The 26,806-nt window shown below is 45.6% G+C and overlaps 1 protein-coding gene and 2 long non-coding RNA genes across 3 annotated transcripts in view; 1 reads left to right on the top strand and 2 right to left on the bottom strand.

Annotated features, from left to right (window-relative positions):
- gpr158a (G protein-coupled receptor 158a) overlaps window positions 1-26,806 on the top strand; it is a 152,048-nt gene that overhangs the window by 51,080 nt on the left and 74,162 nt on the right. Inside the window, 1 exon segment of the mRNA XM_046847487.1 lies at window positions 24,164-24,266. Coding sequence (XP_046703443.1) covers window positions 24,164-24,266 — 103 coding nt within the window.
- On the bottom strand, window positions 65-1,026 carry LOC124384542. Its single transcript, XR_006925415.1, has 2 exons — window positions 282-1,026; window positions 65-124 (listed from the first exon to the last, which is right to left on the bottom strand). It is a non-coding gene; the product is annotated as an uncharacterized LOC124384542 (long non-coding RNA).
- LOC124384541 lies at window positions 6,431-6,794 on the bottom strand. Its single transcript, XR_006925414.1, has 2 exons — window positions 6,648-6,794; window positions 6,431-6,490 (listed from the first exon to the last, which is right to left on the bottom strand). It is a non-coding gene; the product is annotated as an uncharacterized LOC124384541 (long non-coding RNA).

Genomic DNA, 26,806 nt, shown 5'->3' with positions numbered 1-26,806 from the left:
TGCAGTGTAGCAACTGTAGCTATACAGCCAGCTAACTCTGATGCAAAATGACGACAAGTCGTAGTGAGCGATTTCTTGCTGTTTACTGTGGCTTTCAACATCATCTTACATGACAGAGTGAAAACTGTAACAAAGGAAAAAAGTTCGAATGTTTTAACAAATCTTGTCTAATGAAATATACCTGTATCTACATGTAAATAAACACTGTAACTATGTTTGGTCTTTTCTTTTTAAACAGTATTGTAACATTAACTTATTAACATAATGAATTTTGTACTTACGACATTGCTTCTAGTGCTAACAACAGATGGATTACAAGTGCACACATGCTGTCAGCTTCCTTTCTTCTATACAGGAAATAACCTCTAACCCCGAACTCCAGGTCTACATCGTATCAAAATAAAAGTCCTTAACATTTTGCCTTAATGGCAACACACTCCCCGCCTGGCATCTGTGAGGTCACTACACTTAACAAATTATGTATTAACTAAACATATGAACATCATTCTTTACTCAGAAGCAAAACAAGTTCTGTCACTGGTCTAAGGTACTTTTTTGAATGTCCTTGATCTGTGGTCTTCAATTCCACCTTACGGACTTTCCCGTCTTCTCCAGGAATAGCCTTTGTGATTATCGCCATAGGCCAGTTGTTGCGGACAACTAGGTTGTCCTTGAGGAGGACGACATCTCCTTCTTGCAGATTTTGGTGGGACTTGGTCCATTTCTTCCGGCCTTGTAAAGTTGACAAGTACACTTGTCTCCAACGGCGCCAGAACATGTTTGACAAGGCTTGTACTTGTCTCCACTGCTTAGTTAGGAGGTCTCTGTCCGTAAAGTCTCCTGGAGGAGGTGGAGTACTGACTTTCTGAGTTAACAACATAGATGGTGTGAGAATGAATGGATCCTCTGGATCATTTGAAACTGGAACCAGAGGCCTTGCATTCATAATTGCTGCCACCTCCGCCATTAGTGTGCACAAGACTTCATGGGTCAGGCGAGTGCCATTTTCAAGAAGCATTGACTCCAGGATCCTTGAGCCACTCCAATGAGGCGTTCCATGAACCACCCATGTGCGAAGCATGTGGTGGGTTAAACACCCAGGAGCATCCTTGCTGGTGTAGGTACCTCTGTACAGCGGTGTCTGGTTGGTCTGCGCTCATCCCGAGTTCTCTGCAGGCCCCTATGAAATTCGTGCCACAATCTGACCGTAGTTGTTTGGCTGGTCCTCTTATGGCGAAGAAACGCCTTAAGGCATTGATACAGCTTGAAGTGTCCATTGAGGCAATCACCTCAATGTGAACCGCCCTGGAGCTCATACAACAGAATAATATGGCCCACCTCTTGCTCTCAGGCTGAACTCCTCTTGTACGTCTGGTAGTGATGTGCCATGGTCCGAAGACATCTAGCCCCACATACGTGAAGGGAGGGCAGGCCTTGAGACGCCCGTGGCAAATCTGCCATTAGTTGCTCCTGCATCCGTCCTCTGAGTCTCGACAGGTCACGCATTTGTGAAGAGTTGAGTTAATGAGCCTTTTACCTCCCAAAATCCAGAGTCCTGCAGCTCTCACAGCGCCTTCTGTTAAATGGCGACCCTGATGTTTTACTTGGGTATGATGATGTCTGATGAGCAGCAAGGAAACATGGTTGTCCTTTGGGAGAATTACAGGGTTCTTTTGGTCAACCTCTACGTCTGCGTTTTTCAGGCGGCCTCCGATACAGATGAGGTCATTCTGCAAGATAGGGTTGAGACGACGTAGACAGCTGTTTATAGGAATTGGCTTGTCTCTTTCTAGAGTTTCAAATTCCTTTCCAAATGCTTTTCTCTGAACGGCTCTAATGATGACTTCTCTGGCTTGGGAAAGCTCATCCGGAGAGCGAGGCAGCTCACATTTATGCCATCCTCTACACTTGTCCATCATGTTAGGGGACTTGTAAGATCTTGCAACATGAATTAAGAATGCCACAGCTCGCTGGAGAGTGTTAAAGGTGGAGAACCTCTCAAAACGCTCTATGCTGAGACCTTTCTTTTGTAGCTGGGTGGCATAACTCTTCACATCCGGACGAATCTCCGCATCCAATTCTGGTGAGACTAAACTGAATGACTGAGTAGGCTCTGGTTGACTGGAAAGCTTACGCAAAAAGGTAGGTCCACTGAACCACATTGTTTGTGTGAGGCGTGATGCTGGAACAGACCTTGACGCAATGTCAGCTGGATTGTCCTCTGTGCGTACGTATTGCCACTGTTCAGGATTTGTGGTCTGGCGAATACGCTGGACTCGATTGTGGACATATACATAAAACCGTCTGGATTGGTTATGAATGTATCCAAGGACCACTCTGCTATCAGTGTAAAACTTAATGGAATCTAGCTTCAAGTCCAGTTCATCCTGAATCAGTTCAGCCACTTCCACAGCCAAAACCGCAGCACATAGTTCAAGTCTCGGTATGGTTGGCTCTGATTGAGGAGCAAGTTTAGACTTCCCCATGACAAATCCAATGTCAACAATGTCTTCTTGGATGGTCTTCAAATAGGCTACAGCCCCAATGGCCATAGTAGAAGCATCACAGAACACACAGAGTTCTATGCGTTCGGCCTTGGTTAGAGAGAGGCCTGTGTACATCCTTGAAATATGGAAGTGCTTCAACTCTTGAAGTGAGTTTCGCCAAGCCTCCCACTTGCCTAATTTCTCTTCAGGTAACGGAGTGTCCCACTCTGAAGCCTCAGAATTCAGCTCTCTGAGAAGGGCTCTGCCTTGGATTACAACAGGAGCCAAAAAACCCAAGGGATCAAAAACACTGTTCACCATGGAGAGAACTCCACGACGGGTAAACGGTTTTACATCAACTGACACAGAAAAGGTGAATGTGTCCGTAGCTACCTCCCACAGGAGGCCTAAGCTGCGTTGGATGGGTGACTCCTTCCCACAGAGGTCTACCTCTTTTCCAGCTGCCACACAGTCCTCACTTGGGAAAGCTGCCAAGACTGCCGGACTATTTGATGCAAACTTGTGGAGCCTGAGGTTCGACTCAGCAAGTGAAGCCTGAGTCCTACGCAACAAGTCAATGGCTTCAGCATCAGTAGGGACAGAACAAAGACCGTCATCAACATAAAAGTGACGTTCAACAAAGTTGACTGTGTCTTGTCCATATCTTTGTGCACCCTTTCTGACAGCCCTTCTAAGCCCATAAATTGCCACTGCTGGAGACGGGCTGTTCCCGAACACGTGGACCTTCATCCTGTAGTCTACGACTTCACTTGTTACATCATTGTTCTTGAACCATAAAAATCTCAAATAGTTCCTGTGTTTTTCTTCTACGAGGAAGCAGTAAAACATCTGCTGTATGTCTGCCATAACAGCCACCTTTTCCTTCGAACCGCATGAGTACTCCCAGAAGGGAGTTGTTAAGATCAGGGCCAGTCAATAGGACATTATTTAAGGAGATTCCGGAGTGTTGGGCACTCGAATCAAACACCACCCTGATTTGACCTGGTTTTTGTGGGTGAAATACTGCAAAGCTTGGTAAGTACCAACACTCTTCGTCTTCCCTTAGTCCTGGTGCCACCTCAGCATGATCATTTTCCAGCAGTTTTCCCATGAATGCCACATATTGCTGTTCCATCTCCGGCTTTCTTCTCAAATTGCATTGAAGTGATTCGAATCGTTTGAGTGCTTGGCTGCGGTTGTTGGGCAACCGTTCTCTAGGCTGCCTGAACGGTAGTGGAGCGACCCAATTGTTTGAATCATTTCTGTAGACTTCTTTGTCCATTATGTTCAAGAAAGTCTCATCCTCAATTGATGGTGCCAGCTTGTTGTCCTGTTCGGTGCGGTCAAATACATTTTTACCCAGCCTGTCTTCTTTAGCCCTGCTGAGCCCTAAGACACTCTTCCTGGGCTCTTTGCCATGAAGTTCATCACTGACATGCATAAAACTTGTGCATGGTTGGAGGAGCGAGGGCCGTTGACAATCATGCACTGTTGTCCTGTAAGTGCTGACATTTGGCTTGTGCGCATTTCCTAGGCAGACCTCTCCAATCAACACCCAACCTAGGTCAAGACGTTGAGCAAAAGGGGCGTTGGGAGGGCCATTTACTTGTTCCCTTACCTTGTGCACTCTAATTACGTCTCTACCAAGCAGCAGGAGGATCTCCGCAGTGGGGTCCAACTCGGGAATGTGTTCTGCTACTTTGACGAGGTGAGGTTGATGAAGAGCGGCGTTCAGCGTGGGAATTTCAGCCCGGTTGTCAGGTAAGTCATTACATTCAATAAGTGGGGAGAGGATTGTCACTTTCCCATCAAGTGCTTTGACCATAAAATCTTCAGCCCTTCTGCCAAATGTTTCCTCTGTGCCGGAACACGTTCTCAATAAGTAAGGATATGGCTTACTCTGAACGTTGAAAAGGTCAAAGAAACTAGACGTCGCCAATGACCGGTTGCTTTGGTCATCTAAAACGATATATGCCTTGATGGCTTTATCTGGAGAGCCCTTGTGATACACCTTTGCTAGGCATATCTTGGAACATGACCTCCCAACTTGTCCTGCACCACATACTTCAGTACAGCTTGAACTGACGACTTCCCTACTGTTGTTACCCTCTTCTCCCTCCCCGCCATTCTGCGATGAGGTTACAGGAGCTGTGGTCTGCGGTGGAGGCCCGGATGCATAGCGGAGACATGATTGGTGCTGTCACACTCAGAACATTTCACTACTGCAGTGCAGTCCTTCGCCACATGACTATTTGAGCCACAGCACTTAAAGCAGAATCCTCTCTCTTTCAGAAAGGCTTTCCTGTCTTGAAGGTCTTTTGCTCTAAAGGCTTTGCACTTCTTCAGTGGATGTGGCTTTGCATGTATTGGGCAGCTCTTATTTGGATCACTGGAAGTGCTTGACTCTGCTGGGGAGAAATTGGTCTTATGAACTGCAATGGGGTTCTTGGTGCTTTTAAGATAGGGACTTTCAACCTTTACAGAAGATCCACTAGCATTTAAAAAGGCAAAACTGGGATCATTCCTTTTCTTTGCCTCATAGCAGATGAATCTGGTAAAGAATTCAAATGGTGGAAACCGTCCTCCATTTTCTTCTTTATACTTTGAACCATGAGATCCATTTTTCTTGAAGTCCATAAGGCAGTTTGGCCACTATAGGTTCAATGCCTCGTGCAGTATCAAGGTAGGACAAACCTGGAAAGTAGCCGTCTTCCTTAGCACACTGCACTTCCATCAGCAGATCTGCTAGCTCCCTTAACTTCAGATTTTCCTTTGCGAAACTTTAGGGAACTTATCGAGTCGAGTGAAGAGGGCTTTTTCAACTACCTCTGGTGCTGCGTAGCATTCCTGAAGACGTTCCCAGGCTTTTCTGAGTGCTATGTCTGGACTTGCTACATGCACTGAACGCAGGCGTTTCACTTGGTTGCTGGATTCTTTGCCAAGCCATCGAGTCATTAAGTCTAGCTCCTCAGTCGCAGTGAGAGCCAGCCCTTGTGTAGCATTTTTATATGAAGACTGCCAAGCACGATAATTTTCCGGTTTATCGTCAAACTCATACAAGCTTGCGCTCACCAGGTCACGTCGAGCTAAATATTGCGCAAGATGTTCAGTTGCAGACACGCCCTGGTCGGGTTTTAGTTGGGGGTAATAGCACAGAGCAGAAATATTCAAGTCAGTATGAAACTTCTTTGAATCGACCTGAGCATCCTCTCTGTCAGTTAAAGTCTCACCGTATGACAGTTTGACTGCTGGTGGAACATAAGTATCGTCTAGAACATCCTCTGATATATTCACATTTCCTATGTTATTAACCTGTCGTGGCTCATGTAAAGGAACATGGACCTGCGGGTATGGAGAGAAGGGATTGTTCGGACTGAAAATGAGAGTGCCATCCGCAGCAGGCTGAAAAGCCTGTGAGCAAGCCTTCGTAGCTGCTCCCTTTGTGGAGCTAGTGGGGCCAAAATGAGTTTGGACGATTCGCTTGTCCGCTCCATTTTATCTTCTCCTGAAGCGCTCGTTGCATCCAACAGAATACACTTCGCAACTGTCTCAGCCGATTCCCAAACGGCTGCTTCAGCCTCAGCAGCCGCTGCTTCACGACACATGGCTAGTGTCTCAAGCTCAGTCTCTTTTTACTTTCTCCAACTGTGATTCAGCTTCTTTAGCTGCCTTTTCTATTTTAGCTTTAGCCTCTCTTTCTGCATATTCAGCACGTACTTTAGCAGCTGCTGCTTTAGCCCGATGCACGGATTACTGCACGGCTTGATGACGCAGATGAGTGAGAACTTCCACTTGCTACAGAAGACTTAGCACGTTTTCCTTCCATCTTGTCACGATGTTCAACACTAACTTCTCTGTCTTTTCACTGTGCTGTCCTCACTGCAGTGTAGCAACTGTAGCTATACAGCCAGCTAACTCTGATGCAAAATGACGACAAGTCGTAGTGAGCGATTTCTTGCTGTTTACTGTGGCTTTCAACATCATCTTACATGACAGAGTGAAAACTGTAACAAAGGAAAAAAGTTCGAATGTTTTAACAAATCTTGTCTAATGAAATATACCTGTATCTACATGTAAATAAACACTGTAACTATGTTTGGTCTTTTCTTTTTAAACAGTATTGTAACATTAACTTATTAACATAATGAATTTTGTACTTACGACATTGCTTCTAGTGCTAACAACAGATGGATTACAAGTGCACACATGCTGTCAGCTTCCTTTCTTCTATACAGGAAATAACCTCTAACCCCGAACTCCAGGTCTACCTCGTATCAAAATAAAAGTCCTTAACATTTTGCCTTAATGGCAACACAAGTACCATCCCAAGAACACCATCCCTACTGTGAAGCATGGGGGTGGTAGCATCATCTTTGGGGTGTTTTCTGCACATGGGACAGGCGACTGCACTGTATTAAGGAGAGGATGACCGGGGCCATGTATTGCGAGAATTTGGGGAACAACTTCCTTCCCTCAGTTAGAGCATTGAAGATGGGTTGAGGCTGGGTCTTCCAACATGACAATGACCCGAAACACACAGCCAGGATAATTAAGGAGTGGCTCTGTAAGAAGCATATCAAGGTTCTGGCGTGGCCTAGCCAGTCTCCAGACCTAAACCCAATAGAGAATCTTTGGAGGAAGCTCAAACTCTGTGTTTCTCAGCAACAAGCCAGAAACCTGACTGATCTAGAGAAGATCTGTGTGGAGGAGTGGGCCAAAATCCCTCCTGCAGTGTGTGCAAACCTGGTGAAAAACTACAGGAAATGTTTGACCTCTGTAACTGCAAACAAAGGCTACTGTACCAAATATTAACATTGACTTTCTCAGGTGTTCAAATACTTATTTGCAGCTGTACCATACAAATAAATAGTTAAAAAATAATTTCTATGTGGGAGAACTTGCAAAATAGCAGGGTGTTCAAATACTTATTTTCCTCACTGTACAGGGAGTGCAGAATTATTAGGCAAATGAGTATTTTGACCACATCATCCTCGTTATGCATGTTGTCTTACTCCAAGCTGTATAGGCTGGAAAGCCTACTACCAATTAAGCATATTAGGTGATGTGCATCTCTGTAATGAGAAGGGGTGTGGTCTAATGACATCAACACCCTATATCAGGTGTGCATAATTATTAGGCAACTTCCTTTCCTTTGGCAAAATGGGTCAAAAGAAGGACTTGACAGGCTCAGAAAAGTCAAAAATAGTGAGATATATTGCAGAGGGATGCAGCAGTCTTAAAATAGCCAAGCTTCTGAAGCGTGATCATCGAACAATCAAGCGTTTCATTCAAAATAGTCGACAGGGTCGCAAGAAGCGTGTGGAAAAACCAAGGCGCAAAATAACTGCCCGTGCACTGAGAAAAGTCAAGCGTGCAGCTGCCAAGATGCCACTTGCCACCAGTTTGGCCATATTTCAGAGCTGCAACATCACTGAGTGCCCAAAAGCACAAGGTGTGCAATACTCAGAGACATGGCCAAGGTAAGAAAGGCAGAAAGTCGACCACCACTGAACAAGACACACAAGCTGAAACGTCAAGATTGGGCCAAGAAATATCTCAAGACTGATTTTTCTAAGGTTTTATGGACTGATGAAATGAGAGTGAGTCTTGATGGGCCAGATGGATGGGCCCGTGGCTGGATTGGTAAAGGGCAGAGCTCCAGTCCGACTCAGACGCCAGCAAGGTGGAGGTGGAGTACTGGTTTGGGCTGGTATCATCAAAGATGAGCTTGTGGGGCCTTTTCGGGTTGAGGATGGAGTCAAGCTGAACTCCCAGTCCTACTGCCAGTTTCTGGAAGACACCTTCTTCAAGCAGTGGTACAGGAAGAAGTCTGCATCCTTCAAGAAAAACATGATTTTCATGCAGGACAATGCTCCATCACACACGTCCAAGTACTCCACAGCATGGCTGGCAAGAAAGGGTATAAAAGAAGAAAATCTAATGATATGGCCTCCTTGTTCACCTGATCTGAACCCCATTGAGAACCTGTGGTCCATCATCAAATGTGCGATTTACAAGGAGGAAAACAGTACACCTCTCTGAACAGTGTCTGGGAGGCTGTGGTTGCTGCTGCACGCAATGTTGATGGTGAACAGATCAAAACACTGACAGAATCCATGGATGGCAGGCTTTTGAGTGTCCTTGCAAAGAAAGGTGGCTATATTGGTCACTGATTTGTTTTGTTTGGTTTTGAATGTCAGAAATGTATATTTGTGAATGTTGAGATGTTATATTGGTTTCACTGGTAAAAATAAATAATTGAAATGGGTATGAATTTGTTTTTGTTGTTGCCTAATAATTATGCACAGTAATAGTCACCTGCACACACAGATATCCCCCTAAAATAGCTAAAACTAAAAACTACTTCCAAAAATATTCAGCTTTGATATTAATGAGGTTTTTGTGTTCATTGAGAACATGGTTGTTGTTCAAATTAAATCCTCAAATAAAATTAATCCTCAAAAATACAACTTGCCTAATAATTCTGCACTCCCTGTATATATATATATATATATATATATATACGGCATGATTTTTCTATTTACTATTTTTATCAAATGAAAAGTGAGCACTGAATATCTGATTTCCTGATACTGTTTCCTTGTTTGTTACAGTAAAACCTTTACTGATTCAAAATGCTGTATTTTTCAGGTATAAATTAAAAAAACAAATCAAAGATCTTCTTTGTAGATGTTTTTATATAACATAATATAAAACTGCATAGCTAAGTTCAACATTCAATGATGTACTTTTGATGCATCTTTGTTTTAATTTCTCGTCATTATAAAATACTAATAGATGCCTAGAAGACTCACAAACAAAGACAAGACTCATAGACAGTTAGAAGACTCACAGACACTGACAAGACTGATAAACACAGACAAAACTCATACACAACAAGATGACTCAAAAAGCTAAAAGATTCATAGACAGCTGGAAGACTCAAAGAAAACTAAAGGACTCATAGACTGTTAGAAGATGCATAGACGCTAACAAGACTCAGACAACTAAAGTACTCAGACAGCTAGAAAACTAATAGACAACTAGAGGACTCATAGACAGCTAGGAGACTTATAGACACCTAGAAGACTCATAGACAGATAAATGACTCATAAACAGTTAGAAGATTCACAGACACTTAAAAGACTTAGACACTTAGAAGACTCATAGACACCGACAAGACACATAGACAACAAGAGGACTCATAGACAACTAGTGGACTCATAGACACCGACAAGACTCACACAACAAGAGGACTTATAGACAACTAGAAGTCTCGTAGACAACTAGAAGACTCATATACCATATAAATGACAACTCCGAGACAGTTAGAAGATTCACAGACACAGACTCATAGACAACTGGAAGACTCATACAGCTAGAAGACCTAAGACAACTAAAAGACTCATAGAGAGATGAATGACTCATAGACAGAAGATTCACAGACACTTAAAAGACTCATAGACACCTAGAAAACTCTTAGACATCTAAAAGACTCAGATTGGTTTTGGAAAAATAATAAAAAAAACTACTATAGGTTGCAATGTAAATGATTGTCCTGTTTCTCTTTTATAAAGCTGTTTGACGTCTTAATTATGGCCTGTCTTTGTTATCTATGTTTTGTTGTCCATTCCTGACTATTCAATGCATTTATGTTCACTTTCCTGTGCCTTTTCCTGTGGTACAAATAACACCATCTTGTGATCTAATATCCTCTGAAAGCATCACCTGTCTAACAAATCAAACCTCCTGTGTTTATTATAATCATGCGCTGATGTAACACTTAGAAGGAGATGAGATATTGCATTTTTTTTTGGTGTGGTTTTGTTTATCTGTAGCCTCTGGTGCTTACTTAAAGCCAGTCATTATTTCAGTGATGATTTCACATGAAGATTTATACACATGCCTTGAAGCTGCCACCACATTTATCCATAAACCGGATAGCATCGCTGAGGAGAAAATCAAATATGCAAATTCTTCATTGGATTCCGCTCATTTGCGGTACTGAATAAATGGACTGAACAAGAATCTTTTCAGTTTTTTTTAGAATTTAGCCATAAATTCACTCAGATTTTACAGGCACATTTTTAAAAGGGGAGGGGTTTGGGTGTGCCGTGTCATTCACATAATGACAGAAATTTTGACAATAAAAACGTAAAAAATTTCAGTGTAACTGTAGATGTAGGACGTGTGTCACTCTGTGTAATCATTTTCCCCAAATTGGCTGAATCTACCGAACCTACAGTTTGAGCTGGAAAGAAATCAGACCCAGCTTTCCTTTTTGTTTCCTATAGCATTCTGTACATTTTCTGTCTACAAAGTTTAAAAATCTGACGTTGATTCCAAAAATTATGTTTTAATGTTGCTCTTAGCAGCACATTCAGCCTCTGATTCTGTAAAAATTTTAATTACAAAAAAACAGTTGAACAGTTTTTTAACAGTGGGGGTGGGGTTAGGTGGGCGGTTTCTAGTGTAGTTTAAAAAGTACAAGGGGATATAAATCTCAAACTAGTTGTTTTTAATTGAAAGACCAATATGATTTAAAGTACAATAACAAAAATAAAATAGAATAATAAAACAAACAATACAGTCCAATGATTCGAGTCTAATGTGTTCTGCAAAACAAAAATAAATTCTCCTGTTACAATGTGATTTATGTTAATGAGAGAAATCGTGAATGCAGATTCAGTATTCAGACAGCGGGTGCACGCATTAAACAACTTTCGATTCGACGGCGTTTCGCTTTAGCTGGTGTCTGCATCACTGGCGTCTGTCTCGTCCATCTTTCTTCTTTGTGAGTTCAGTGGGTTTGTTCTCCGGCCATCGATGAGTCATTGCGGTAGTTTTCGAGGACGTGTTTTACCCCATTGCATTATTTATATTTATTTATTTTTTACTCAGTAACAGATATGATTTTAAAATGTAGTTAAGTACAATACTACAAACAAAACATACTTCAGTGAAAGTAAAATAACAGATTTTTAAATACTACTGGGGGGGTACTACTGGGGGGTTATCTTATTTATACAACTAACTGGGTAGCTGTAGGGTTAAGGGCCTTGTTCAGTGGCCCAGGAGTGGCAGCTTGGGATTTGAGCTCATGACCTTCAGGTACAAAGTCTAATGTCTTAACCAAAAAGCTCCCACCTCCTCCACTGATGTCTGTTCATACACAATCTTAGAAATCTTGCATTTCGTTCAAGGTTGGTGAACTCTGACGAAATGAAGGTCAGAATTGAAGAAATGAAGATGTCTGAGCTCTCCAGAAAATCCAAGATGGAGAAAACACAGCTTATTGAGGTGCTGCACCATTCTGTGAACCCACAGCTTTAAACGAATAGGAAATGAACATCAATAGCATGATGTTATTTGTGGTTGCAGCGGGTCTTTAAGGAACTTTAGCATGCTAAAAGTTTAGTGTGACCGTCCTTAAAACCTGGATGGAGGGAAAGATGCAGGAGAAACACAAGCCTGATTAGTGTGGAAATCACAGCTCAGATAAGAGGAGAGAAAGCATAGAAGGTCAGGAGAGGACAGACACAAGCACAAAAACACACACACACACACACACACACACATACACACACACACACACACACACACACACACACACACAAACACACACTCACACACTTTGATCATGCTGAGCATTGGCTGTTCGATGTCAACAAGCTTTTCCAGATTTATGCCATGCTGCAAGCTTCTCATTCTGGCTTCGACTCTCTCTCTCATCTATCTGTTGCATTTTCTCCATCTCTTTATTTTTTTCACCATCTTCTATTTCCAATCTCAGTCGCAAACTTTTTCCATTTCGCATTTTCAATTTCTCTCCATCTGTGTCTTCCGTCTCATTTCTATTCCAAGCCCTCCCACTCCTTCTCTCTCGCTTGTTCTTGATCCAACACTATTTCTCTCTCACCCCCTCAGTCTCTTTTCACCTTTGCTCATTCTATCTCAGTCCTCCACTCAGGCCCTTGCTGAATTGATGCCCCTTCGCTCCAGACTGACCCATGGCCTGTCAGCTACATAAATCTCGAACCCTTTAGATCTCTGGGTGCCTGTGAGGGTGCTATATTTTCAGAGATGTTCAAAAGCACCCTCCTGTTGTTCCAAATAACACTTTGAAAGCAGATCTACATCACAGCTGTATGGTCTTGCTCTCTTAGCGTTAGCCCTGGCTTCATCTGTGGCTTAGAGCAGGAAGTGTAATGTATCGCAGACCCATCGAAGAAACATGAGTTCAGGAAATGTTAATTAGAAGGTTATTTATAGGACTGAATCGATATCTGAACATTGGGTTGAAGTAAGCAGAGGGGGTTCTGTTTCACAGCAGCCTTTATGTAATACATATCATTCTACCATTGGCACAGACAACAGATACAGGAAGTGGAATAACTCTTACATCATGCAATTCAAGATGATACAATCCAAGTTCGGAAAATGTTACAGGTAGCTGCAGTAGTACCCGTGTGAAAGGATGGAACTTGTCCAAGGTTTCCAGAGGTGTGTGTGTGTGATTGGATACACTTTCTTTGAGAGTGGGTGGAATTGGTCAAACTTTCTAAAAGTGTTTGGTGGAGTTTATTTTGAAAGAATGAGTGGGTTTGAATGCAATTTCTTTTAAAGGAGTGAATGGGATTAGTCTTTTTTCAAGGATTGTCAAGGATTAGTCAAACGTTCTGTAAGAGTGTGTGGGATTGGTCATGGTTTTTGAAAGCGTGGGTGGGATTAGTCCAACTTTCTGTAAGTGTGGGTGGGATTAGTACCATTTCTTTTTTTAAAAGTACAAAGGATTATTAGAACTTTTTGAAAGAGTGGGTCAGAAGATCTGGGATTGATCAAACTTTCTAAACATTTGGGTGGGATTAGTTACATTTACTAAAAGTGTGTGTTGGATTAGTTACACTTTTTAAAAGAGTGTGTGATTGGTCAAACATTCTAAAAAAGTGTGTGGGATTACTAACATTTTGTATTGGATTAGTAACATTTTTGTAAAATTGCATGGGATTGGTTGTACTTTCTAAAAGAGTGGGTGCAAAGAGTCACATTTTCTAAAAGTGTTGGTGGGATTAATCAATTTGAAAAGACTGAGTGGGTTCTGAAAGTGTGGGCGGAAAGAGTCACATTTTATTAAACAGTGGGTGGGATTCCTCACACTTTCAAAAAGTGTTAGTGGGATTAATCGATTTTGAAAGACGGAGTGGGTTTAAACATGATCTTTTAAAGAGTAAAAGGGTTTGGTCAAAATTTTAAAGGATGGGATTAATCTTTTTTTTTTTTAAGATTGTCTAGGATTAGTCACATATTTTGTAAGAGTGTGGAATTGCTCATGCATTCTGAAAGAGTGGGTGGGATTAGTCACACTTTCTAAAAAACATTGGTGGGATTAGTCACATGTTTTGTAAAAGTGTGTGGAAGTGGTCAAACTTTCTGCAAGTGCTGGTGGGATTAGTCACATTTTTGTAAGAGTGCATGGGCTTGATTGTACTTTCTAAAGGAGTGGGTGGGTGGAGTCACATTTTGTTAAATGGTGGGTGGGAGTAGTTACATTTTTCTAAAAGTGCATGGGATTGGTACTTCCTGTCAGCCCGCTTGAGCACTTCAGGTATTACCGCCTCAACCACAGAGGAAACGCCCACTCCCAACCAGCTGCACGGATTTGGTGTATGATTTTCTGGCACTTATAAGGACGCCTGAATCCTTCAGTCAGTGCCAGATTGTCTTTAGGCTTGCCCTGAGCACTCTCCAGCGTATTCTGTTTTGTTTGTTTGTTCTTTTGTTTGTTTCGTTGTCTCTGACCTGAACATTCTGTCCTTCGGTTTCGCTCGCGCTGAACGCGCCCGGTTTCCGGTTCGGCTCGGCTCTGCTCTGCTCTGCTCTGCTCGCGCTGAACGCGCTCTGGTTTCGGCTCGGCTCTGCTCTGCTCTGCTCGCGCTGGGCGTGTTCCGGTTTCCGGCTCGGCTCTGCTCTGCTCGCGCTGAACGCGCTCTGGTTTCCGGCTCGCGCTGAACGCGCTCTGGTTTCCGGCTCGGAATCCTCACCCTTCGCGCACATCGGCTCTCTGAATCGGCTCTCTGAATCGGCTCTCTGAATCGGCTCTCTGAATCGGCTCGGAATCGACTCCTGAATCGACTCCTGAATCGGCTTCCCGATTCAGCTCTGCACAGCCTTTCTCCCTGCTCCTTTTGCATCTGCCTTGGATCCTATAACCCTAACTTTCTGACAGAACAATCTGGCCAACATGGATCCCGTGGATGTACCTGCCTCTAGCGCCGCTTTAACGGCCTTGGCTCGCCAACAAGCGGCGCAGGAGCAACAAATCCAGAACCTCTCTACTGGCGTGCAGGAAATCATGGGATTTTTGCGCACGTTTTGGCGACCGGCTCACCACAGGTGCTTTGCCGCCATCATCATCTGCTGCTCCGGCCCGGCAGGCCCCTGCTCCTCCTATCGCCCCTTCAGCCATGCGTGAGCCTCAGCTCGCGCAGCCAGCCCGGTTTTCGGGCGACCCTGACTCCTGCCGTTCATTTATTATGCAGTGCGACCTGATTTTTAGCATGCAACCCTCTCAATTCGGTACAGAGCGCTCCAAGGTGGCCTACGTCATTTCCCTCCTGTCAGGCCGAGCCCTAAGGTGGGCCACTGCGGAGTGGGAAAGCCGATCACCCAACTGCGGATCGCTCACCGGCTTTTCTGCGGAACTCCGGAAGGTCTTCGCACGCCCACGCCACGCCAAGATGCCGCCCGCTCCCTGGTCTCGGCCGCACAGGGCAACGCCTGTTGCGGAGTACGCGGCTGAGTTCCGGACCCAGGCCACTGACAGCGGATGGGATCGCATCGCGCTCTATGACACTTTCCTCCAGGGCCTCTCCTCTGCTGTTAAGGACGAACTTGCCGCTCGTGATCCACCCCGGGATCTGGATTCGCTGATCTCCCTGGCTACACGCATCGATCGGCGCATAAGGGAACGCCGCCGGGAGCGTGGTTACCCAACTCAGAGCCTAGGTCCTCACAGTCCTTTAACTGCGAGCGGTTCCTCCTCGTGTTTCGGGTTCTGGCACCCGTTCTTTCTCTCCGCCACAGGCCATGGAGATAGGACGCCACCACCTGACCCCGCTGAGAAGGAAAACGCCGGTCTCTAGGTCTTTGCCTCTACTGCGGAGGTAAAGGGCACATGGCCGCATCCTGCCCAGTAAAAGGCAAGGCTCGTCGGTAATGGAGGGAGCACCCACGAGCCGCGCTTCCCCCGCTCCCTCCAAACCCACTATCTTGGTCCACCTCCAGGTTGGCCCCGATGGCACGGAGTTGGCTGCCTTCGCCGACCCGGGCTGATGCCGAGTTCATCGACCTCAAGCTTGCCCAGCAGCTGCTGGTTCCCATGGAGCCCCTGCCTGAAGCTCTGCTGATCAGAGCCCTGGACGGCAGCCTTTTGGGCCGGGCCACGACCGCACTAGGCCTCTGCTCATGTCAGTGGGGAACAACATCGAGTGGCTTTCCTTCCTGGTCATCTCCTCTCCCAAGCCCCCATTATGCTCGGGTTCCCTTGGCTTCGGAAACACAACCCACGTGTTGATTGGATGACAGGCGTATTCTTGATTGGGGTGTGCATTGCTCGCCACTGTCTTGCTCTTCCTCCACCCAAGCCACTGCCGGCTGTCACTCCCGAGCACTCCGATATGGCGTCGGTTCCTGAGGTCTATCATGGCCTTGCGCGCGTGTTCAGTAAGGCCTTGGCTACCTCCCTGCCTCCCCACCGGCACTTCGACTGTGCCATCGACCTGCATCCCGGAGCCAGTCCCCCTAGGGGCGCCTGTATCAGTTATCGGCCCGGAGGACTAGCATGAACCAGTATATCCAGGAGTCTCTGGCAGCAGGGATCATCCGACCATCCTCCTCCCCGGCTGGTGCGGGTTTCTTCTTTGTCGAAAAGAAGGATAAGTCCCTACGCCCATGTATTGACTACCGGGTCTTAATGCGATCACTATCCGGAACCGTTACCCTTGCCGCTTATGGCCTCGGCGTTCGAACTCCTGCATGGTGCCACGATCTTCACTAAGCTGGATCTACGCAACGCATACCACCTGGTGCGATCAGGAGGGGATGAATGGAAGACCGCCTTCAATACCCCAGCTGGTCATTACGAGTACCTCGTCATGCCGTTCGGCCTAACCAACGCTCCGGCCGTCTTTCAGGCTCTGGTCAACGAGGTCCTCCGTGACATGCTTAATACGTTTGTGTTTGTCTACCTGGATGATATCCTGATCTTCTCCCGTTCCATGGACGAACACATCCGGCAGGTGCGTCAGGTCTTGGAGAGACTTCTCAAGAACGGGCTTTATGTTAAACCTGAGAAATGTGAGTTCCACACCTCACAAACCTCGTTCCTGGGATACCTGCTTTCCGCGGTAATATCCGGATGGACCCTGCCAGGGTCCAGGCTATCCGGGACTGGCCGACCCCCACCTCCCGCCGCCATTTACAAAGGTTCTTGGGCTTCGCCAATTTTTATCGCCGCTTCGTAAAGGGCTATAGTTCGGTGGCGGCGCCCCTCCACCTCCTGACGTCTTCCCTCCGCTCGTTCTTCTGGGGCCCTGAGGCTGAGGAGGCTTTTCTGGAGCTTAGCGGCGATTCACGGAGGCGCCCATCCTCATCTTTCCTGACCCGCTCGGCAGTTCGTGGTTGAAGTTGACGCCCGGTGTGGGGGTGGGGCAGTGCTCTCCCAGGTCTGCCCTGAGGATAACCGCCTGCATCCTTGCGCTTTTTTTTCCAGGCGCCTTAGCTCCTCTGAACGTAACTACCCGGTGGGTGAGAGGGAGCTCCTGGCTGTCAAACTGGCCTTGGAGGAATGGCGCCATTGGTTGGAGGGTGCGGAGGTCCCTTTCTGGTCTGGACGGATCATCGCAACCTTGAGTACCTCCAATCGGCTAAACGACTCAACCCCCGACAGGCTAGATGGGGCCTTTTCTTTGGCCGCTTCCGGTTCTCTCTTCGTACCGGCCTGGGAGCCGGAATGTCAAGCCTGATGCGCCTCTAGGGTTCATGCCCTGGAGGAGGAGGAGCCATGCCCAGAGACCATCCTTGCCAAGTCTGTGTCGGTCCACACCCTTAGTCTCGCTTTGGAGGAGCGGGTCAAGAATGCCCAAGACAGGGGCCCTGTCCCTGAGGGTTGCCCTACTGGTCTCCTGTTCGTCCCCGAGGGTCTCCGCCCTGGAGTTCTTCAGTGGTGTCACAACTCCCTGTTCTTCTGTCACCCGGTCAGCCTCGCACCTTGTCTCTGGTCAAGGCACGCTTCTGGTGGCCTTCTGTAGTAAAGGACACCGGGACTTTGTCGCGCCTGCCCCGACTGTGCCCAACACAAGAACCCTCGTGGCCGCCCCCATGGTCTTCTTCGGCCCCTTCCTATCCCGAAACGCCCGTGGTCGCACATCGCCATGGACTTCGCTACCGGGCTGCCCATTTCCAGTGGCAACACGGTTGTCATGACGGTCATTGATCGATTTTCTAAGATGGGCCACTTCATCGCTCTGCCCAAGCTGCCGCCTGCCAAGGAAACCGCCAAGCTGGCCCTCCAGCACATATTCCGCCTCCATGGTTTCCCCAGAGATATCGTCTCGGACCGCGGACCCCAATTCTCGGCGCAGTTTTGGAGGGAGTTCTGCCGCCTCCTGGGCATCTCGACCAGCCTCTCATCTGGGTTTCACCCCAGACGAACGGACAGACCGAGAGGCTCAACCAGGATCTTGAGACCGGTCTCCGCCTCCTTTGCAGTCGGGAACCCTCCTCCTGGTCGGACAAACTTTTATGGATTGAGTATGCCCATAACACTCTTCCCACTGCTGCCACAGGACTTGCGCCTTCCAGGTGGTCCACGGTTTTCTGCCGCCGATTTTCTCCAACCAGGAACCCCGGTCCGCCGTTCCTTCTGCCGCCTTTTCTTTCGCCGCTGCCGCCGAGGCTGGAGGACGGCCCGAGCAGCCCTGCTCAAGAATGGCATAAGGCTTTGCCAGGGGCCAACCGTGGCGGTGCCTAGCCCCCGCCACCGTGCCGGGCAACGTGTGTGGCTCTCTACTGGGACCTTCCCTTAAGGCCACCTGTCGGAAGCTCGCCCCGCGCTTTATCGGCCCCTTCCCCATTTCCAAGGTTATTAATCCCGTGGCCCTCCGGCTCAGGCTCCCCAGGGCGCTCCGGGTCCACCCTACGTTTCATGTGTCTAGGGTTCGACCCGTTCAGGCCTGCTCCCTGGTGCCCTCCGCCAGGCCCCCTCCGCCCGCCCGGGTCATTGCTGGGGGTCCTGCCTACACCGTGCGCCGCCTGCTCCGCTCCCGTCGTCGTGGCGGGGCCTTCAGTACCTTGTGGATTGGGAGGGCTATGGTCCTGAGGAGCGCTCCTGGGTCCCCTCCGCTTTATCCTGGACCCTGACCTGATTGCTGGCTTTCATCAGGCCCACCCGGGGCAGCCTGTTGGGGCGTCCGGGGCCGCCCTGGGCGGGGGGGTACTGTCAGCCCGCTTGAGCACTTCAGGTATTACCGCCTCAACCACAGAGGAAACGCCCACTCCCAACCAGCTGCACGGATTTGGTGTATGATTTTCTGGCACTTATAAGGACGCCTGAATCCTCCAGTCAGTGCCAGATTGTCTTTAGGCTTGCCCTGAGCACTCTCCAGCGTATTCTGTTTTGTTTGTTTGTTCTTTTGTTTGTTTCGTTGTCTCTGACCTGAACATTCTGTCCTTCGGTTTCCGGCTCGCGCTGAACGCGCTCTGGTTTCCGGCTCGGCTCGGCTCTGCTCTGCTCTGCTCGCGCTGAACGCGCTCTGGTTTCCGGCTCGGCTCGGCTCTGCTCTGCTCTGCTCGCGCTGGGCGTGTTCCGGTTTCCGGCTCGGCTCTGCTCTGCTCGCGCTGAACGCGCTCTGGTTTCCGGCTCGCGCTGAACGCGCTCTGGTTTCCGCTCGAATCCTCACCCTTCGCGCACATCGGCTCTCTGAATCGGCTCTCTGAATCGGCTCTCTGAATCGGCTCTGAATCGGCTCCGGAATCGACTCCTGAATCGACTCCTGAATCGGCTTCCGATTCAGCTCTGCACAGCCTTTCTCCCCTGCTCCTTTTGCATCTGCCTTGGATCCTATAACCCTAACTTTCTGACACTTCTTGTATGTGTGGGTGAGATAAATCAGACTTTCTACAAGAGTGCATGGGATTGGTCACTTTTTCTAAAACAGTGTTTGGAATTGGTCATTGGCTCTCTGACAAAAATATATCTATTTATGATTTCTTTTATGTCTAGTTTTTCTACATTTGAAACATGTCCCTGATTTTTCCTTCTCTCCTTCATTTTAAAACTAAATGGATTACAAGTGGCGAGCTTTTAAACCCCTCAATCCATCCTGCATCCATTCAGATGGTGGAGTTTGTCAGCTGGGGAACTGTAAAGAGCCACCATCTGTGCCATCCTTACCATTGTCCTGCCTTTACCTAACTTCAGAGACCCCACTGAAATATATCCCTATTTACTGTTATAGTAACATTAACTCTTCTGGGAAGATGTTTGTGCTTGTGTAGGTGAGAAGGTAAGGGGGCTCAGGGTGCAGTCAACGTTCACATTCATCCCAAAGGTATTTAATAGGGTTGAGGTCAGAACTATATATATATATATATGGGTCTATAGGAGGTTACTCAAGATCTTCAAATTCAGTTGAATTACTAATACTAAATCTACATGAAGCTGGTTTTGTGCACAGGGGCTTTGTGGTGCTGGAACTGTTTTGGGTTTCTTAGTTTAAGAGAAGGAAAAATGTCAAGCTATTCAATTTAAAAGCATCATATACAATTATATGCGTTTAAATTAGCATTTGGGGAAGAAACCCCATATGACTGGGAAAAGGCCGGTGCCCAAATACTTGTATATACAATTACAAGCTGAAATATACTTTTCAATAGTTATTTTCATTTCATAGAGTTTGCTATTTTGAATTTCTTAATAATTTAGATTTTTAGGATTTGATATTAGATTGTTTAAATTGTATAGATTGTATACACTTTTTTACTTATTTCAGTAATTTGACACAAATGACCTCAATACACTTTGTCTCATTATATCTAAATGTGGTCATTATTTCTAGACAATAAGCTGGTATTTTTTTAAGATGACATGTTATTTAATTTTTTTTTATTTTAAGATTTATTTATTCCATATATTACAAGATATTTCAAGGTATTAATTCATTACAGTTCATGTATTTTTATTTTTTTTTTCACTTAAAAACTTCAGCATAATGTAAACTATTTTGACTTTTTTTCAAATTCAATTCAACATTTACTCCGAGTTTTCTAGATTTGTATTAGTGAACTTGAGCTCACCTCCCCGAGCTGATTCATGAGTCTTTGTGTATTCATGACTCTTTTTGTTTCAGTGCTAATTATGTCTTTAAAAAAAATGCTGTGGCAGAACGATGATATGTAACATTCATGACAGACTTTGGCACAATGAAGAGCTGCCGAGAGGAAAATCCCGATGAGATTTCTTTAGAACTCTTTAATTAGATAATTACTGTGTGGTCTTAAATGATAACGATCAGCCGCTCGTGACTTTTTAAAACATTGAAATAGTTTAGGGGCAATTAGTTTCACAAACACCAATTCTCATTTCCTACTTTTACACACATGCCCTCTAGCAAAAAAAAAAAAAGGAAAAAAAAGAAAAAAAAGCCCAAATCAATTCCTGGCACACAACAGCATCTATCTGTCACGCTGCATTAACCAGAACTCAAATGCAATTTTTAAGCTAATAAAGTAATCTGCAACCCAAATTAAGAGGAATCTATTAAAATACTCCTTAATTAATATGGAGTTCGGTCTGAAATCCTGCTGAGCATCCAAATGGCGTTCAATCTCGCTTCCACAACCTCAGTGTGAAGAATAGAATATATCTGCTAAACTTTAAAAGTGGAGCCGTTCTCCCATGTTAGTCTGGCTGTTCACCTAAATGGTGAGGTGTCATTTCAGGAAAATTCTGAGTTATAAAGAGCGCCAGGAATAGCTTTCTCTTAAAAGTTTCACTTTTTTAAAGTTTTGCATTTCTAAGCATCCTAGAGGTTGCTTGTTCATTACAGCAGATCTTCAGGGAGCTGTGGAGTGTTGACTTTTAAATCACTGATGGAGGCATGTTCAAAATCTTCTTCCTGATGTAAATGAAGTGATAGAGAGATGGATAGATAGATAGATAGATAGATAGATAGATAGATAGATAGATAGATAGATAGATAGATAGATAGATGGTGATAGAAGAGGTGACCATCTGTGAGCAACAGTATGGTTTTATGCCCAGGAAGAGCACCACAGACGCATTATTTGTTTTGAGAATGTTGATGGAGAAGTATAGAGAAGGTCAGAAGGAGCTGCATTGTGTGTTTGTGGATTTAGAGAAAACGTACGACAGAGAGGAGTTGTGGTATTGTACAAGGAAGTCAGGTGTGGCAGAGAAGTATGTTAAGGTGGTGCAGGACATGTATGAGGACAGTGTGACAGCAGTGAAGTGTGCAGTAGGAACAGCAGACTGGTTCAAGGTGGAGGTTGGACTGCATCAAGGATCGGCTCTGAGCCCTTTCCTGTTTGCAGTGGTGATGGACAGGTTGAAGGATGAGGTCAGACAGGACTCTTTGTGGACTATGATGTTTGTGGATGATATTGTGATTTGTGGTGAGAGTAGGGAGTAGGTTGAAAAGAGCCTGGAGAGGTGGAGAAATGTGCTGGAGAGAAGGGGAATAAAAGGCAGTAGGAGTAAGACAGAGTACATGTGTGTGAATGAGAGGGAGGACACTGGAGTGGTGGGGTTGCAGGGAGAAGAGGTGGAGAAGGTGGAGTTCAGGTACCTGGGGTCAACAGTGCAAAGTAATGGAGAGTGTGTTAGAGAAGTGCAGGCAGGGTGGAGGGGTGGAGAAGAGTGATAGCAGGAGTGAGACCTGAGATGTTGTATGGTTTAGAGACAGTGGCATTGAGTAAAAGACAGGAGGTGGAGCTGGAGGTAGCAAGGCTGAAGATGTTGAGGTTTTTGTTGAGAGTGATGACGATGGACAGGATTAGAAACAAGTTTATTAGAGGGACAGCGCATGTAGATGTTTGGGATACAAGGTGAAGGAGAGGAGATTGAGATGGTTTGGACATGTGCAGAGGAGGAACATGGGGTATATCGGTTGGAGAATGCTGCCAGGAAGGAGAAAAAGAGAAAGACCAATGAGGAGGTCTATGGATATGGTGAGGGAAGACATGCAGGTAGTTGGTTTGAAAGAGGCAGATGTAGAGGACATTGGGTATGGAGATGGATGATCCGCTGTGGCGACCCCTAATGGGAGAAGCTGAAAGAAGAAGAAGAACTAAAGCATTTACTTGTCACATATACATTACAGTACAGTGAAATACTGTCTTAATATATCCCAGTGATGTTTGGAAGCGTAGGTCAGAGTGCAGGGTCAGCTATGATACAATGCCTCTGGAGCACAGAGGTTAGGGGGCTTGCTCAGAGACCCCGTGGGTGACAGCTTGTCAATACCTGGGGCCTGAACCCTTGATCAGATGTTTGTTCTTTATTATTATTAAAATAATTACATTAAATTATACATTAAATGTAATGTATTGGGGAAGGGGTATCTGAGTGTTTAAGATGTTGGACTATTGATCAGAAGGCTATGAGTTCAAATTCCACCACTACTATGCTGTCACTGCTGGGCCCTTAAGCAAGACCCTCAAAACTTACCCGCTCAGTTGTATAAATGTGATAATTGTAGGTTAGGAATACATTAATACATGGATTAAAAATGTATTACTAACATTAGTATTACAAAAACGTCTTTTTATCACAGTCTACAATGTCTGATTATTGAAGGCTTGTCCAATCTGGGTGAATCTCTATTATTGCAGGTTGTTAAGAAAATTATCATAGAATACACCGATCAGGCATAACTGTACCTGTTGAGCATTAACAGCATTAACTTTTTCAGCAATTTGAGCTGAAGCTTCACTTCCATGTGCATCAGTGAGCCTCAGTCGCTTATGACCCTGTCGTTGGTTCACTTTTGATAGATACAGACCACTGTAGACAGAGAACATCACACAAGAGCCGCAGTTTTTGGAGATGCTGACCCAGTCGTCTAGCCATCACAATTTGTCCCTTGTCAAACTCACTCAAATTGTTACACTTGCCCATTTTTCCTGCTTCCAACACATCAACTTTGAGGACAAAATCTTCACTTGCTGTCCAATATATCCCACCCACTAACAGGTGCCATGATGAAGAGATCATCAGTCTTATTCACTTTACCGCTCAATGTTATAATGTCATAATATAATGCCTGATCAGTATTTCACAATAAGATAACAAATGTTGACAGCTTAAAAATCCCTAAAAAGTCACATTTTAGCCTGCTTTCTGGGTTCTTTCCCCACATCTGATTTGCTCTATACCATTGATTTCTTCAGATCTGAGCTCTGTTCAAACCTCTGTTTGATCTTGTAATTGCGGGAGTATCTCTCATCATTTGAGCTCATGCCTAAAACAATGCTAACACCCTCCCGAGGGGAAAGTGTGGAGATGGCAAACATTTCCTTAATGTTAATTTTCACTTTAATCGAGGCTGCATGTATGATTACGTTCAAACCTTTAAGTTCATCTTGTGTTTGTTTCTCAGTGCCTCCCCGTCCCGGGTCACGGCTTCCTCCTGGACAAATACAAATGTCAGTGCAAGAGTGGCTTCTACCACCCCAGCAGAGTGGCCATCAACGGCGTCAAGAGTAAGTTCTCTGCCATTTTTATACCAAACCACTAACACATTGTTGACTTTATAATGTATGCAGGCTTTTTAATTAGTAACACTACTGTTTAATACATAAAGACAAATGTATACAGCATGCAAAATGCCATTATAATTATAAATGTAGTCAATATGTAATTGGGATTTTGGCAGTATAACTTTGTAGTTAAGATGTTGAGCTTCTGATCAGAGTTCATAAGTCTGCTGCCATCAAGCAATTACTTCCGCTGTCTGATGGCCAAATCTGAGTGGCTTAGAAGGAGCTTCTTCCCGCAAGCAATCAGACATCTTAATGCGAGCATGTCCATCTAAACTCTCCCATACGTCTCTTATTCTCAGTTCTCCCTTTAATCATACTCTTGTTCAGTCTGCATTTGCACAAAGCACCTTAAATAGTCATTGCCATTGTCACTGTTAATGTTTTTGGTTTGGTATACTTTATTACATTTTGCACATCTAAAAATATTTGTACTATTTTTTAAATACCACTTTACCATTATCTAATATATTTTCTCATATTTTCTCTTCTTTCATACACATAGGCCCTTTGACAGCACATTATACCCTCAACAGCTCAGATGTATAAATGAGATAATTGTTAGGCACTCTGGTTAAGGGCATCTGCCAAATGCCGTGAATGTACTGTATATAGTAAATATAATGTGGCAAATATTATTTATAGGGGGCCAAGCACCAAACAAGCATTGTTATTCTACCTTTTCTTATTAATATTCTTCGTACAGTCCCTCCTCTTTTCCAAAAGAGGAGAGGAACATTTTAGACTAATTTTGGAGGAGGTGTTCCCAACACTTTTGCACCACCATTAGGTCAGATTTGGGTCTAATTTGGAATTATGATTATATACAGCATGTATATGCAAACGCTCTGCCCCCGGTGGGCATTCTTCGAGGAGGGTGCCCCTGCTCCTTGCAGTTCTGGTCCTGCTCTTGCTGAGGCGGAGCAGCACGCTAATTCCTGGGGTTTGCAAATGGACTTTGCAGATGGACCTCGCAGAGGGTTTTAAAACGGGCTTGTCCCTTTCTCCTGCTTTACCGGCTCGACCCAGTGCTCGTTTGCAAGCTTCGGGAGCACGCCTTTTTGCGGTTTCTTTTGCAGCATTTAACTCCGCCTCTCTCCCTCCGAGGATGTGGTTGTGCCATTTTCAAGCTAGATCTGGCTGTAAACTTGAAGATTGCTTTCTGCAGCCTACGTCACAACCTCCGTGTCAGAGTCTGCCGTTCTTACCTGACCTGCACCCAGAGGTGTCCAGGTCCTGGGCGAGGTCGTATTCGGACAGCTTTTTAGTCCTAAATCCGCGTTGTATTTCAACATTATGGGACTGAATGAGCTTGGTTATGGGTCGGTGCCCTGGGTTGAAGAGACCCTGGCTAGCTATCTCTCCACGAGTGTTGCATCATCCCTGAAGACCCGGACAAATTCCTACCAAGCCCCTGCGTAACACGTTGGGTTTTGTTAGGCTTACACCTCAGCAAATCAAGCCGCTGCATGCCTGCACACCATGGCAGTGTTATAGGCATATCAGGCTGACCTGCTGTGGGACGTAGGAGTTAGACGTAGGAGGCATCATGGGCGGCCAGGAGGTCCAAGAGTTCCGCCGTATGGTGGATTTAGCTCTCTCTGTGAGTTTCACTCAGGATGGATTTTCTATCTTATTCAGGGGCACAATAATTCACCCCCGCCAAGAGTTTTGGAGGCTGTGGCTGTGGCCACCAAAGTGGTAGGTTTGTACGTCGCTCTGGATAAGGGCATCTGCTAAATGCCGCAAATGTAAATGTAGAGACACAGTGGTGGTAGAGACCATTTTTCAATCCAGAGCTCCCTCCACAAGGAGGTTGTATGCCACTATATGGCACCTGTTCAGTGTATGGTGCGATCAGCACCAATTGGATCCAGTTAACTGCCCAGTTGGTTTAGTGCTGGATTTCCTTCAGTTTGCTAAAGGGTTGGCTCTGTTCACCCACAACGTCTACTCATCTGCCATTTCGGCATTTCATGCTCCCTTGGCGGGGCAATCACTTGGCAGAGACCCGCTCTTGAAACATTTTTTCCATGGCACCTGGAAGCTGAGGCCCCTGGAGCGACCTGGAGTGCCTGTGTTGGAGGCTCTATATGAGCCCCCCTTTGAGCTATTGGCCGAAGTATCCTGGAGGTTCAGGATTCAACAGTTGAGACTGTGTTCCTCCTGGCTATTTCCTGTCTTAAGCGAGTAGGGGATCTTTAGGCCCTTTCTGTGGCCCCCTCTTTTCTGGAGTTCACTTCAGGCATGGCCAGTGATTTCCTGTACCCTAGAACGGATTACATTCCTAAGGTGCCCTCGGTCGACCCACGACCTATCAGGCTCCAGGCATTCTATCCTCCTCCTTTTTAGGCCCCAGACCAGCAAAAGTTGAACCGGCTGTGTCCGGTGTGAGCACATTTACGTCCACAGATCGAGTCTGTGGAGGAAGTCGGAACAACAGTTACCTGCTCCGGTCTTCCAAGGAGAAGCCTCCCTGTGAC

Source organism: Silurus meridionalis, chromosome 4 (assembly GCF_014805685.1).
Source record: "Silurus meridionalis isolate SWU-2019-XX chromosome 4, ASM1480568v1, whole genome shotgun sequence".
Lineage (NCBI taxonomy): Eukaryota > Metazoa > Chordata > Actinopteri > Siluriformes > Siluridae > Silurus > Silurus meridionalis.
The sequence above is the reverse complement of the archived record's forward strand: the minus strand, read 5'-3'. Positions and strand labels throughout refer to the sequence as shown.